General features: G+C 55.0%; 5 protein-coding genes across 5 annotated transcripts; 2 read left to right on the forward strand and 3 right to left on the reverse strand.

Moving 5' to 3' along the window:
• Positions 1-1,084: 1,084 nt before the first annotated feature.
• E0L32_005384 (uncharacterized protein) lies at positions 1,085-2,710 on the reverse strand (the record flags this gene model as incomplete). The annotated part of the gene is made up of 3 exons (XM_031139899.1): positions 1,085-1,213; positions 1,645-2,274; positions 2,384-2,710. 3 exons carry the CDS (start codon positions 2,708-2,710, stop codon positions 1,085-1,087), a joined length of 1,086 nt encoding a protein of 361 aa, XP_030996131.1.
• Positions 2,711-3,918: 1,208 nt separating this feature from the next.
• On the reverse strand, positions 3,919-7,197 carry E0L32_005385 (uncharacterized protein; the record flags this gene model as incomplete). The annotated part of the gene is made up of 1 exon (XM_031139900.1): positions 3,919-7,197. The coding sequence occupies one exon, from the start codon at positions 7,195-7,197 to the stop codon at positions 3,919-3,921; it is 3,279 nt and encodes a 1,092-aa protein (XP_030996132.1).
• Positions 7,198-7,943: 746 nt separating this feature from the next.
• On the forward strand, positions 7,944-8,961 carry E0L32_005386 (uncharacterized protein; the record flags this gene model as incomplete). The annotated part of the gene is made up of 3 exons (XM_031139901.1): positions 7,944-7,949; positions 8,020-8,517; positions 8,569-8,961. The coding sequence occupies 3 exons, from the start codon at positions 7,944-7,946 to the stop codon at positions 8,959-8,961; spliced, it is 897 nt and encodes a 298-aa protein (XP_030996133.1).
• A 1,609-nt stretch (positions 8,962-10,570) lies between these two features.
• On the forward strand, positions 10,571-11,727 carry E0L32_005387 (uncharacterized protein; the record flags this gene model as incomplete). The annotated part of the gene is made up of 3 exons (XM_031139904.1): positions 10,571-10,675; positions 10,771-11,289; positions 11,386-11,727. The coding sequence occupies 3 exons, from the start codon at positions 10,571-10,573 to the stop codon at positions 11,725-11,727; spliced, it is 966 nt and encodes a 321-aa protein (XP_030996134.1).
• Positions 11,728-12,762: 1,035 nt separating this feature from the next.
• E0L32_005388 (uncharacterized protein) lies at positions 12,763-14,902 on the reverse strand (the record flags this gene model as incomplete). The annotated part of the gene is made up of 4 exons (XM_031139905.1): positions 12,763-12,995; positions 13,054-13,524; positions 13,590-14,571; positions 14,723-14,902. 4 exons carry the CDS (start codon positions 14,900-14,902, stop codon positions 12,763-12,765), a joined length of 1,866 nt encoding a protein of 621 aa, XP_030996135.1.
• Between the last annotated feature and the right edge of the window lie 221 nt (positions 14,903-15,123).

Below are 15,123 nucleotides of genomic sequence, written 5' to 3' on the forward strand. Positions count from 1 at the left end.
AACAGAGGCCTTGACTCCTCCACGTAAGCCACCTCAGGGTTCGTCATTCGGTGAGATGTATCACCACTGCCGCTAGCAGATGACACCTCAACTCACAAAGATCGGGCCCATACAAGAAACAAACCTTTTGACTCATTTCCCCCGAGTTGTCCCTTCTCTGCCTCTTCTTCCATGTCTCCCTCTTATCGGTTTTGCTCGTTCCATGCATTAGCCTTCAAACTCTTCCTATACCCACCTTGTGTAGAAATAAAGAGAACAATGAAGCGTTATAATCCGACAGGGCTTTATGGAGAAAACACATGTAAGTGAGTCTTGTAAGGTAACGACAAGTAAGAGCCACCTGTCCTGGACGAGCTCCTACATGATCTCAGCTACTCGGGCCATCTGTGCCTCTATCCTCACTCGCTTCTCTTGTGATTTGCGACTAGCATCTTGCTAGGTTTCTGTTCACGTAGAGTGCCCTTGGTTTCTCGAAGACGGACTGTTCACATTGTCTTCTATACAAGCCATACCTCTACCCTCGCTTCCACCGGATAGCAAAGCAATATTGCAGCACTGTATGCTCGAGGTCATTGTGGCCGGCCTCTGGCAAAGCTGCTCGGGAACGGCCAGCAAGAATATAGGACTGTAGTATTGTCCGTTGAACAACAAGCCATAAAACCATACTCGATGAGACGTTACCAGGACGAGTATCCACAGCATTTCTTATTCGAGGACTCGGGACTCTACCGCTAAAGACAACGAACGTTGTGTCATTCGGCCTGATCATGGATCATCAGATCTCTTGTGTGATGGCGTTCGGTTTTGATGAGCTGCTGCTCTTTTGGCTCCATGGATATGAACCTGGATTAGATCTCGGCGAATACTTGCGCGCCGTGCACACCCCGGTGCCACACTGGTTTCTTGGATCTTCCCACCGCCGGTGCTTTATAACGAAGAACAACACTACCCAAAACAATAACAACAGGTGGCAATATGCCATAGTGGTTAGGGATTCGGGTAGTAGAAACTGCTGCATTTCAGCAATCCACTGGTGCACCTAGTCTGCGTTCGATTCCCGATGATACCACTGTTGTTATTTTTTTTATTTCTTAGCCTTTTCCTCCTTTTCCTCCTCACGCTTTGCTTGGATGAAGATGAGGTCTGGGCCAGTAGGGAGTGACACATGGGTGCAGGTCGATTCGAGAAGCCAGAGCTTGCAACCACCGCAAGCCTGGTATTGACAGCCTTTAGTATCAGCAACCATGTTTTAGGAGCTAACAATGAAAGACCGATATCCTAGTTTGATGCGATGGACATGAATCCATGAACCAAGAAGAGAAGAAAACACGGGCTGTTGCTCGAGAGTCCAATCGCACCAGGGTACCTAGCATCATTAAAATCAAAATCACCCACGATTGTGACGGATTGAAGATGATATTCAAAAGGGGCAGGGCATCCTGTAATTATCACACAGTTCACCGCCCCCAACCTCTTCGTATTGGACAGAGGAGCCCCGTCGCTACCAACATCAAAAGACAAACTGGCAATATCATTCTCGCTCATGCTAATAATCTCATATCAAAAAGGTGGCAAATTCGTTATCACTCCCGCAATCCACGACACACAAGACAACTACACCCAAGCATCTCTTGCTCGTCATACCACCTCCGACCAAAGCTGCCGCCCCTCGATCGGCTGCCCCTTCTCGTCCAGGCCCAGCACCTTCATCAGCTCAGGGATCTCGGCGTGGCCCCTCGTCGTCCTCATCCGGTGGCACCACGTAACCTTCTTCTCCTCCGTCGCGCCGCCGCCGCCCCTGCCGTCGGCGGCGGCGGCGGCAGCGTGCTCCTCCTCGGCCCCGGCGGCCGACATGCCCGTCAGGCTGCGCGCCCCGATCGTCCGGTCCTCCTCGTCCGTCGGCGTCGAGACGGTCAGCGGCTCGAACAGGAACTCGCCGCCGACCTGGCGCGCCGCGGCCGTGCCGGCGATGAGCCCGCTGCCGATGTTCAAGAGGCCCTGCGCCACCGACTCGAGCGAGTTCATCAGCAGGCCCTTGCGCGTGTAGGCCGGCCGCCTGCCGAGGTCGAGCGTGCTGACCATGCCCAGCTCGGCGTACAGCTTGCGCGACGGGTCCGTGTAGATGGGGAACGGGCAGCCCGTCGACCGGGCGTAGAAGTCGATGGCGTTGGGGTCGCCGCAGCCGACGACGGCGATGAAGGTCGACACGGGCAGGCGCAGCAGGGCGTCGGTGGAGATGGTCTCGGAGAGCAGGCGCAGGTACTCGCGGCAGTTCTGTGGCAGGATGCCCTCGTCAGCATGAGGGGTCCTCCCGGGTATTTGGTAGAAGAAGAAGAAGAACAAGACGGAGATGAAGCGCGAAGGGTAGGGGGGGAATACGCACACCGCACAGGAAGTGCCGCACAAAGATGATCATGACCCGTCTGGCCACGCCCTTGCCGCTGTACAGGCTCTTGAACGTGTGCGACTTGCCGTGCTTGTCCAGCAGGACGTAGTCTTCGACTCGCTTCAGTGTCGCATCGGACGGCAGCTCGTTGCTGGTCGCGACCTCGCCGGCGAAGTCGGCCGGGTTGACCTCGTCGATCCCATCGTTGACGGGGCTCTCTTCCTTCTTGGCGCCGACCGCCGCGACGTCGAGTTTGGGAGGAGCGCCGTTCTTTTCAGCCGCTACCGCTGCAGGAGCAACGGCTGGTTCCGTAGTGGACGTCATATGCGCGATGATTGCACGGGCTATCGGGCGGTGATAAGGTTGTGCAGTGCCAAGGTTCAGGATGCGACTGCGGGAGGGGGGCTATGATGTCACAGTGGTGAAGGACTGGAGCCGAAGAGTAGATGTTGACTACGAAAGGGGTATATCGCTTGCAAGCAGTGGAAATGTCACCGAAAAGAAGACGAAGGCAAATGCGATGGAGGCATGTCTCAGAGGTGAGAAAACAGAACAATGAACGCTGGGGGCGGGGGGAGAAGAAGAGGAATTTCAGACATCGTGTCACAAGGTTAAGGACACCCACCTGAATCACCATCCACCCTGTTTCAGGGTTTCAGAGCTTCAAGTGGACCTCCCGCCGCCCCGCGTTCCAGCCCACTGGGCCCACCAACAGCCGTTGGGCCACTCGCGCGCGCACCCGCTTCAGGTCGAGTATACGAAGACACAATCAACCACGCTTGCAACGCCCTGACCATAAATAACCAGTCAACGATACCGGGGTCTCTCAGTGTAAAGTGCAATATTTATTATCTAAGGAGTGACTAGGGGACAAAGTCGATGAGAAGCTCGTCAGCACGAGGCTTCCAAGGCTCGCATCAAACATGCCTCCAGGGATACATCGAAGGGAATGGACGCAAGGGACATCAAAACCCCTCGCCAGAAAACAAGTTACAACAAGTGCGTTCCGACCCCGAGGGAACACTAACGGCAAGTCTAGTCCAGCCCGTCTGCTACAGGCTGGTTGACGAGGCTCTGTTGCTAGTTGAATCCGCCAACACGCGTTTTCAACATTTCCACAGCCTATAGAGTCACTCTAGCACTTATCTCTTTTCCCTGTCAAGTCGTTTTTTCGTAGGTCACAAGGGTAGCGTTGCAATGCCGCTGATAGCCAGACAGACAGACCTGTGTTCTGAATGATTGACCCGAGAGATCTCAGGCTTCGCTTCTGGATGCGATGTGCCGCCGCCTGCCCACCGTCGCTTTGTTGAGCCAGTAGGACAAGTTAACATCTCTCGCTCAACGTACGCACTTTGATGTGGCTGTGACTGTCGGCCTGGCGGCTAGAGCCTGCTTTGTAGAGGGCCTTGGGTCGCATGAGCTTTCAGCCGAGCTGGGCTCTGACCGGACGCGGTGCTGGTGGCTTCCAAGCTTTCGAGTGTTTGATGCCTGATGAAGAATCGAGATTCCAAACATAGTCCAAGGCATTTCAATCAGTCGTAGCCGGTGCCGCCGATCTGGCTGGCGAAACCAGTGCTAATGCTCTGCTGGTCATCGTCGTAGCGACGATATGGGTAGCCTTGGTTCATACGGCCGCTGCTCTCCACATACTGCTTAAGACGATCACTTTGACTGTACGAAGTAGGCCGTCCAGTGCCGATAGCGTCATGCAGACCAGCACCGAGGCTGACGCCACCCTGTCCGATGCCACGTCCGCCAATAACACTTGCGCTAGCATCGGTGAACTCAGAGTTCGCCACACTCTCGCCGGCGATGCTCTCGGTGACCCTTCCGCGGTTTCGGGCGCTGGAGCGACCAACTGGTTGAGCGCCGGGGAGACCAGGCCACTGGTCTGGGCTGAAGCTTGAGAACATGGCAGGGAAAGCGGAGCTGATGCCAGCCCCTCCAAGGGCGGAGCTGTGAATCGATGATACATCGTCCGGGATATAAGACATCATGGAGCCAGAGTCGAAGTCACGGGTCGAGCCGTTCATGCCGCCACCGAAGCGACCATTGGAAAACCCGCTGGTAGGGAAATGGGATTGCTGGGTGTTCTTGGGAGGACGGTAGCTGTGCTTCGGTCGGCTGAACTGAAGGAGCGACGTCTGCAGGTTGGTCAAGGGGCCCTCAACCAAACACTTGTTCTCCTTGAAGTGTACAAGAAGATGGTGCCAAAGCTCGTGTTTGGACAGAACCTTCGGGTTGCCGATGATCACAAGTCCGTACTTGGCACGGGTCAGAGCGACATTGAGACGTCGGGGGTCCGACAAGAAGCCGATGCCCTGATTGTCGTTGGAACGCACGCAAGAAAGAACGATAAAGTCCTTCTCTCTGCCCTGGAAGGCATCCACAGAAGCAACCTCGACTTCCTTGTAGCTCTCCTTCTTGAAGGTCCCGGTGTTCTGCATGGTGCTAACGATATAACTTCTCTGGCCTTCGTAGGGGGTGATGACTCCGATGTCGGCGGGCTTGACACCGGCCTTGAAGAAGCGAGTGACGAGCTTCTCGACATTGGAGGCTTCCGTACGGTTGAGATACGAGGTGCCGGAGGCGGAAATCTCTTCGTTGCCCAAGTTGGACCAGAACATCATGGGCATATCAGCGACAGGCCACGGGAAATCCACATCGCGTCGAATGCGCTCTTGGTGAGTGACGCCGTTTTGCAGAGAGCCTTCGTAGAACATGTTGGACGGGAACCGAGAGAGGCAGGGGTGCATACGATACTGCACGTTAAGTCGGATGGGAGCGAAGCCGAGCTTGACGAGCCGCTCAAACAGGGACTGGTTGAGGCCTGCCTTGGCTGCCTTCTTGTTCATAATAACCGGGCCGAGCTGCTTGTGATCTCCGACGAGCACGACTTGCTTGCAACCGAGGACAAGGGGGATCATACACTCGGGCTCAGCAGACTGTGTAGACTCATCGATGAGGACATTGCGGAACTTGATCTTCGATAGGCGCGGGTCACCGGCACCGACACAGGTACAGCAGACCACATCGGCATTGTTTAGAATTTCGCGCTCGGCGGCTTTGGTGAGCTGCTTGAACTTCTTCTCGTCAGAGCTGGACAGCTCGTTCACCTCGCCCTTTAGCGTCAAAAGTTTGGCCAGTTCAGGATTGGTGTCGTTCATTCGAACTTGCTCATGCAGGGCCAGGAAGCTGACAGACGACTCGACATCTTCCCTTGACTTCGCTGTCAGTCGAACCACCTTGAGGCCCGTCCGGTGAATGCGTTCGCAGAGTTGATCTACGGCGACATTGGACGGGGCGCAAACCAGAACTTGGCTGTTGTTCATCTTGGCTAGATGATAGATGATCGTGGCCGAGGTCACAGTCTTTCCGGTTCCCGGGGGACCCTGAATGAGACTGAGAGGTGTAGACAGGACAGCCTTGATGGCGCTGATCTGACTGCCATTGAGGTCAGGCAAGCCAGGTGCAGTGAACTTCTTAGGCATGGTGGTCTTCATTGGCGCGACGGCGACTTCGTGACCGAGGAGCTTGTGAAAGATGTAGCCAGACACACTCATTTCATCGACAGCAAAGGTCTTCATGGCGATCTGCATGCGGTCGTATGAGGTAGCCTTCCAAACATAGTCGGCTGAGAAGTTATGAGTGCATTCCGTAGGCACAGACTTGTCGTTGCCTGTCTTGCGTAGCTCGAGCGTAACTTCATCCGACTGGTTGTTGGGGATCTTGATGACATATCCCACTCCTTCCCAGGCCGGCCGGAGCTCGCCCTTGTACTTCAAGCGCATCTCATCTCCAACAGCCAGCTTGACATCGCCTGACTCAATCTTTGGAAGAATGAAACTAGCGAGGTGTTTGTTGTTGAGGCCGTAGTCCCAGCGGATGACGAGGCCATCCTCCGACTGAGCCTCCTTGAGCTTCTTGTCGTAATCTGACTCCATTTTGACCAGAGGACCAAAGATGTTCTGGTAATGATAGGGATCGTCGTACTTCAGAAGGACGGGATGGGGATCGTCATCGATGCTAGCAGCCTTCTCGAGATCTTGCACAGTAGCGTTGCCGTTCTCCTTCCACATCTCTTCCAACTTGGCAATCATCGGAGGAGTCAGGTGGCGCGCGCGCAGCTGTTCAGCATCCGTGGGTGTCGCGACGAGCCAGTTAAGAAACGAGCGGTCTTCGATTAGAGGCTGCCAGCGAGAAATATCCCAGCTCATGTCCTTGGAAGAGGTGTTGGCGGCACAAGGCTGGCGGCAGAGGAGGACGACAACAGTGTCCGATTTGGCCGGAATGAAACCAAGCAGGAAGACATTCTTGGTTCCGCAGTTGTAGCATTCGAGGACGGTGTCACCGAGGGCGGAGTCGGGGTGGAGTTGGACTTCCTTGTGCCTTGCGCGCACAAGATGGTTGACGATGTGGGAGGAAGTGGCGTTGCCACGCGCGCTGCAGAACCATTTGCTGCAGGACAAGCACTTAACAACAGAAGCAGGCGAATGGATACCGCAGTATGCGCATGCATGAGCTGGGAGCTCTCGCTCTTCCTCGGCGTCCTTGAGTTTTAGCCCCCGCATGCCATCGACAGGGACGTTGGCTACGCTCTCGTCATCTTCGTCATCGTAAACCTCAGTCTCGTTGTCATCGTCGTCTGCACGTCGCCGGGCATTGCCTAGGCCTGCCCGACCACCGAATTTTCCATAGAGGAGGCTCTCGTCTGGGTCGATGTTGGAGAGGTCATCGTTGTCGCCGGCCTTGATAGCTGCAGCAGAATCGGAGATCAGATGGTTGCCGAGATGGGTGAAAGCGCCTTCCATGGTCGAAGGCTGGAAGGGCAAATGAAAGGGTGAGCTTGGGTTCCTTGACGAGCCTGACGAATGACCGAGGTTAGCAAAGCAGACTAGAGAAGGTCGGCTCGTGCGAGATAGTTCGCCGACAGCTCAATATCGGACTCACAAGCTTCTCAGAACAGGCGGATCGGCTCGAGGGGGGAACAAGTATGTTGGGAGGGGTTCTGTGTCGATTTGAAGCAGCCGTCACATCATCGCGAGGTAGATAACGAGTTTCCACAGTCTTGCGACCCTGGACGGGAGAGAGAAGGGAAGAAGACAAGGGAGAGGTGAGTTGCGGTTGGTGAGAAGGTAGGATTGACTTCTCGATAAAAAGGTGGGTTTTGCTCCTCAAAGGTTCGCTGGTAATTGTGGTGCAGAGCCGATCTTTTCAAAGGTTGCCATCAAAGTCCTCTCTAACTTGCGCTGCGAAACCGTGGTTCAGGGCTGGCGTGGCGGGCGGGACATTGAGCTTTTAGTGGCATCACGTGGAGATAAAGATCGCCCCCAGTCCCTGTACCTTTTTCCAGGCGCATTGAAGGTCCCGCATTGGCGGACACAAGCCTGGTGGAGAACAAACAGGGTCCCTGGTTTTTTTTTTCTGAGGCAGGCCGCTCGATAAGAACATCGATAAAGAACGAGAACTTCAACTATCACCGACTGTGTTGGCTGCATCAACCCAGCTTGCGCCTTTGCTTGCCCTTTCACCAAGAGCGCCGAAGACCTTCGTGACAATGATTGTGAGTTTCTTCAAGACCCCCATAGCAATGCAACCAGAGCGAGCGTTGGCTAATCGATCTCTTGCTATAGCGCAAGCAAGCCCGCCAACGGAGAGACTATCTCTACCGCAAGGCCTTGACACTTCGAGATGCCGAGATCAGCGAGAAGAGGGCCAAGCTGAGAGCTTCCCTGGCCCAGGGCAAACCACTAGACCGCAACATTGCCAACGATAGCGCTCTGAGGAAAGACTTCCAATACGACGAATCACGACCCGACCTGACTGCGGAAGAACAGCTTGATATCGACGACGAGTATGCTGCGCTGTCAGGTCTTGTTGAACCCAGAGTGCTGGTTACAACAAGTCGCGACCCCTCGACAAGATTGGCATCATTCTCAAAGGAGATTCGGTTGTTGTTTCCGACCGCGATCCGTCTCAACCGTGGCAATTTGATCGTCAGCGACCTGGTTCGCTCAGCAGAGAGTGCTGGCTTGACCGACATTGTCATGGTTCACGAACACAGAGGAGTGCCCACCTCGCTACAAATTTCTCATCTTCCTCACGGACCTGTTCTTAGCTTCTCTCTTCACGTACGTTTGGTGGACCCCCCGTCTTGATGCTCGGTACTAATGGTCGAGTAGAACGTCGTTGAGCGAAGCCAAATACCCAACAGCATCAAGGGCACAGTATCCGAAGCCTACCCTCACCTAATCTTCGACTCGTTTACTACCAGACTTGGCGAGAGGGTTTGCAAGGCCCTGAAGCATCTGTTCCCTCCGATGGACCCCATCACCAACAAGAGCAAGGTTGGCAACCGCGTCATCACGTTCAAAAACAATGATGACAACATTGAGGTCAGACATCACGTCTACGTAAGAACGGGCTACGATAGCGTGGAACTCTCAGAGGTAGGACCTCGGATGACGATGCGTTTGTTTGAAATCAGGGGTGGTACGCTTGACAACAAGGACGGAGATGTCGAGTGGCATATCAGCTCCTACACCAGGACCAGCCGGAAGAAGAACTACCTCTGAGCTCAGAGACTAGCAATCCAGACTCGTACCCGAAATTAGGCGAACGAATGACTAGGAACGCGAGGATTCAGGCCACAGCCTCGGAACTCTCTTTCATGAGGGCCTCGAGAAGGAATGGGCCAAAGGGGCACTCGACATCACCTCCTAAGACGCCCTGTGTCTCGCCCCACTCGATGCTGGCTGGCTGCTGAGCTATGGAACCACGGTCATTGCAACTATGAACTGGTCAGATGGAGACAGAGGCAACACAACAGGAAAGGCTCCTGTGTTTGCATCGACTGATCAGCATATCGAGGATGGCCCATTATCCAATGCAGAAGATCCAACAGCTCTCCACTACACGTGTCGACACTAGGCTCCCAACATTTCGGGTGGCAAGGAAGTTGCAACACGTCTGCCTGTTACGGGCACATGATTTATGGTGTCATCGAACTTTGTGGGAAATTGAAAGATACCTGTATTTGGGAAATTATCTCAGGATTCTTTCTTGGGAAGGTTCCGATAGATGTAGATTCGACCGGTTCGAACAGCCTGCTATGATCAACCGTGCTGGAACGAGGTATATCAGCCATTGAGGTTCAATGCCATGATGTGCTGGTGACATGATGCGCCAGTGATATGAAATGAAAGCAAGGCAACGGCTTTTCACAACCAAGCTATTGAAGCAAAGTGGGAAAGACAAGAACGAATGAAATGGCCCAATTGCAGCCTGGTCAATTGGCACCAACCGCACCTCAGCATCACCTGTACGGAGTACGAGCCACTGAAGCGGCGGGGCGAGAGACTGTTGGGCTGGTGTGAAATAGGCTACCGCTTTATAGAAGCAGGTCACCGGAGCTGCAGGGGCATTTCTGATTGGTGAGCTATGCCATCTGATCTGCTGTGGACGAGACGGAGTGCCTTGCTGTGCAGACCCGGTGGAAAAGCACGTATGCTCGATTGGCATGAATCATAGCCCAGAGATGATGGTATTCGCGAAATAGAGAGATATGTTTCATGTCTCAAGATGGATCAAGCATTTGCGGGAAACGGAACGAAACAATCACATGTAACTATGCCAATCCAGTGTGGGGAGCTCTTAATCCAACCCTCCCCAATCCGCAGCACAGAACAGACGGCGAATCGGGATGATCTAACCCATTTTTGATCCCAGGAGGCTGAGCATTTCTATTTCTGGGGTGCTGAGCCGGGCCCAGACCCCTGGCTGTTTTTCTTCGCCCGCCCCGTCTTGGTAAGACGAACAGAGCTTGACGAGTTCGTGTGTTCGATTTCTCCGTGCCTGGCAGAATCAAAAGTCCTACCCCTACCAGTATCCTCCCTCCCTGCCTTGCGCCGCCGCCGCCCGCTAGGCTGCCAACGTCATCTTAACATTCCCCCTGGTCGCCTTTTTTTCCCATCCGCCCACGCCGCCGCCCCAAACCTTACGACGACCACCAGCCATAAACACTAAAACCTTCGTCTGGTCACCGGGGTCGAAGGAAAAAAATAACGAAACGCACGTAAACCCGACCCGAGGCCTCCATTGTTCCCATCGAGATCTCTTGGTTTATCGATTCCGACACGCCCGACAGCAAGCGCCCGACGTGCCCAATTGACAAGACAAGAAAACATGTCGCAAAACCAGTACCAGAGCAACCCCTACAGCCAGCCCTACAGCCAGGCCCCCGCGGCCGAGGCGGGCTACGGCTACGGCGGTAACGCTGGCTACGGCCAGGTAAGCACCGGGCGGGCCCCTACGAGACGTTTCGTCGCGGACGCGAAATTCGGGGCGATTGATGGCTAACCTCGAGCGATTGATGGGCGCGGCAGCAGGAGTCTCACGAGATGCAGCCCTACGGCCAGCAGCAGCAGGCTCCCGCGGCCAGCGCGGGCGCCTCGGTCATGTCGCAGCAGGACTTCCTCGCGCGCGTGTCGCACGTCCGCAGCGAGATCCGCACCATGACGAGCGACATCCAGAGCATCGGGCAGCTGCACCAGCGCTCGCTGGCCGAGGACGCCGGCTCGTCGTCGTCGCAGCTCGAGAACCTCGTGTCGCAGACGCAGCTGCGCAACACGAGCATCCGCGACCAGCTGCGCTCGCTCGAGCGCGACGCCAACCGCACCAGCGACCCGGCCTCGCACGGCCTCAAGAAGCGCCAGTTCGACGCCCTCAGCGGCGAGTTCCGCCGCGAGCTGCAGGGCTTCCTGAGCGAGGAGTCGCAGTTCCAGCAGCGCTACCGCGACCAAATCTCCCGCCAGTACCGCATCGTCAACCCCGATGCTTCCGAGGAGGAGGTCAGGCAGGCCGCGCAGCAGGACTGGGGCAACGAGGGTATCTTCCAGACGGCTGTATGTCTTCCTTGATGCCGTCCCGGCACATCCGGGTCCGCTATGCGGTTGTGTATGTGTGTGTAGAGTATAGATATGCTGACCCAGGCACTTTAGCTCCGGACCAACCGCACCGGCCAGGCCTCCGCCGTGCTCGGCGCCGTCCGCGCCCGCCACAACGAGCTGCAGCGCATCGAGCAGTCCATCACCGAGCTGAGCGGCCTCTTCCAGGACCTCGACACCCTGGTCGTCATGCAGGAGCCCGCCGTCGTCCGCGCCGAGGAGCAGACCGAGCAGACCAACCAGCACCTGCAAAAGGGCAACGAGCAGGTCGACCAGGCCAACAAGCACGCCCGCAACCGCCGCAAGCTCAAGTGGTGGTGCGCCCTCGTCGTCCTCCTCATCATCCTCGCCATCGCGCTCGGCGTCGGTCTGGGCGTCGCTCTGACGAAGAAATAAGAAAGATGAAGAGTAGGGTCGTGGCTAGGAAAAAAGAGGGCCGATGTCTTTCCTGTTTTGGTGTCCGAGAGATCGATACGCTCGCGCCTGTGTACCACCTTAACATGACTGTGTGTAGAAGACGGGAGCTTGGCTTTGGAGAAGTGGGTGTGGAGAATTAGCTGTGTCAGCTCTGTGGTTTCCAAAGCAAGGGAAACAAAGATACGCGAAGACGACGATGAGCATTTCGAGTGGTGTTCAACGCGGAAGGTCTTAGAGCGGACATATTCTCCAGATGTATATCTGGGGTGAGCCAGTCCCGTCACAGCCACGGCGGCGACGGACCACCTGTTTTAATTATAATTAATGGAGCGGCATGTTTCTTTTGTAGAAGTAGAGCTTGTGGCTTCATGTTGTTATAGATGATAGTACTGCATGAATCCTTTCGTACCCAGTATTTCCCTGCCTGAATGTATTCGATGACTTGTTATATGCCCGCATATTTCGAATCACCTAACGGTCCAAGGAAGATCTTCAGCACCTCTTAATCCACTCGTACAGTTCAATTATCATTTAATTCTACAGCCCAGGAACCCCATTGCTCCCGGGTTATGTACTAGCAAGACAGTAAAAAAGTTGAGAAGAGGTGATTATGTACAGCAGAACAATTTTTGTTGCATGCGTGGTCGGATATAGAAAGAGGAAAAAGATACGGCCAAGACGCGGAAAGGATAGCCTCGGATGATATGTTTGCATCAGCAGGCTTTGCCCTTCCATCCTCTCCACACAGCTGCGGAATGCCTCTCACAAAAAGATTCCGCCCCCATTTTGTCCTTTGATGCCCGCGTCAATGATCAATCCAGCCGTACCCATCCAAATGCGAGGGAAAATGAGGGAAATACAATCGAGACACTTCCCTCTTGGTTCTTTGTTTCTAAATTTCACATGCCTGTCATGAAGAGTGAATAACGACCCCTCAGATGTGCCAAAGGGAAAAAGGTGGTGTCTCAGCCTCATCAAGAGGCGATCGTGAGTGAAGTTGTACAATGGAAGAGCTTATTTGAGCACGGCCCCCATGCCGGAGAGCTTCGAGGCCAGCTGCGGGTACTTCTCCTGGACGTGGATCTGTGTCCGCGTAGCCTCGGCATAGGACAAGGCGTTGACAAGCTCGCCCTCCGTCCTGGCAAGCTCGGCAGCGCGCTCAAAGTACCTGAGGGCCTCGGTCACCTTGCCCTGCTGGAGCAGAAGCTGAGCCATGGTAGCCACGGCGATATCACACTCAGGGTCGACTGTTGGGTTCAAGGTTAGCGACATGAAGTCAATGCAGACATGCAGACGAGGACATACTGATCAAAGCCTTCTGGCAAAGCTTCTCCGCCTCCGCGAAATCCTGCTTCCACTGGAAGAGAGTGAGGGCCTTGTTGATGAGAGGCAAGACATTCATGCTCATAGGCTTGGCGGCCTCCATCTCAATGGCAGTGTCGAACCTCTCGATGGCCTCCGGGAACCGGCTCTGGTCCAAGAGCAGCTCTCCATAATAGTTGTAAACGTCGGGAACCTTCTCGAAATTCTTGGTGCAGCGGCGGAAGGTGGCCATCGATGAAGCGATGGAGCCCATCTTGTACTGCGTCACACCAAGCTGGATGTGAGAGAAGATGAAGTCGCGATCGAGGTCAATCGACTTCTGGTAGTCCTTGGCAGCCTCGGAGAACTCGCCCTTGATGAAGTGAAGCTGAGCACGGTGGTAGTAGATATCGGCGTCCGTGCTGTTCTGCTTCAGCGCCTTCTCAAAGTCCTCTTCGGCCTTGTCCGGTGCACCTGCACAGGCCTTATTAGCACATGCAACGTAGTACAAAGTTTTCGTCTTTGCGGGAGAGACCTACCAAGCTCAAGGTTCATGCTGGCACGCTTGATGTAGCTCTGGGTAAGGGATGGGTCCAGCTCAATGCTCTTGCTGAGGTCGGCAAGAGCCTCCTCGTGCTTACCACGGAGGCACCGGAAGGTACCTCGCATGTTGTAGGCAAAGGCTTCATACTCGCCGAGGTCGCCGAGCTCAAGAGCCTTGTCGAACGCCGCAGCCGCCTCCTCGTAACCCTCGCCAGTCTTCTTCTCCATAGCCTGCAGACCAAGCTGGAGCTGTCCCTTTCCAGTAGTCTCTGACAGCTCGACCGAGTCCTCCAAGCCAGCAGGGCGAGGCTTGATTCTGAAGCTCTGGAGGTAGTTACCAACGAACGTGGGGCTCGGCAGCTTGGCAACTCGACCCTCCATCATCTCCTTGGCCTTGGACTCGGCGAATTTCTTAAGCAGGCGCTCGACCGACTGGGCGCTTGCCTCGTTCTTGAAGCCATCAATGATGCAGCTGGCTGTGAAGTCGAGAAGAGCCTCGCTGTATTTGCCAAGATGGTCGTAGGCGTTGGCGCGGCGGTTGAGCGCCTTGACGTACTCAGGGTCGAGACCAATGGCGGCAGTAGTATCGTCGACAACCTTCTGCCACTCAAGTTTGGCATTGTGGCATGCAGCGCGGTTGGAGTAGTAGACAGGATCCGGTTTGCAGAGGATGGCCTTGGAGTACAGCTCAATAGCCCGGTCGAAGTTCTTGGCGCCATAGGCTTTGTTGCCCGCCTCCTTCAGCTTTTGAGCGAACTCCTTGCGCTGGTCTGCACTCAGTGCCTGGACAGTGTCCTCATCAATGTCTGGGATCTCGTCTTCGCTGGTGACTGACGCGACTTGTGGCTTGGAGTCGCCAGCTTCGCGAGGAGAGGTCGCGGATTTCTCGGCCTCGGCCTTCTTTCTCTCCTCCTCCTTCCGTTTCCTTCGCTCCTTTTTACTCAACCTCGGCGCGGCATCGGCATTCTGTGAGGATCCCTGACATATATGATTAGCATTTTTTTCAGATTGAAATGGAGAGCGCAGTGCAGCCTGAGGAAGCCGAGAACACCAAATCGGCGCCTAAACAGCCCCTGGAACCAGGGCCAGCCGGGAAAGAGGGTTGAATGACAGATCGGGGTTCGCTTACAGAGTTGCTCTGGACGTAGTAGACAACACCGGCACCGGTAGCGACGATGGCGACGCCGGCAATGGTATAGACAACGGCCTTGTTCTCGGATGCCCAGTTGGATATCCGATCCCAGACAGACGAGTCTGCGGGAACTGGAACTGCCTTGACAGCAGGAACTGAGGGTGCCTTGACAGACATGTTGGCCGCGATGAGGGGGTCTATATGATGTAGAGCCAATTGCACGAGGCAGGAGATGAAAAGAAAAAAGGTGGATGGAGGGAGGTCTGTTGGAAAGACGCGAGCGCTATTGTCTTTCGATGATGTCGGTTCACATCAGCTCCCGATCAGATGGAGATTACCACGAACCACCAGTCGATTGGCAAAAAAAATTATTGCTAGGCCGTTCTGGTACTGGGGGC

The sequence above is a fragment of the Thyridium curvatum genome, assembly GCF_004353045.1.
Source record: "Thyridium curvatum strain D216 chromosome Unknown NODE_28_length_411853_cov_82.906025, whole genome shotgun sequence".
NCBI classification, from domain to species: domain Eukaryota; kingdom Fungi; phylum Ascomycota; class Sordariomycetes; order Thyridiales; family Thyridiaceae; genus Thyridium; species Thyridium curvatum.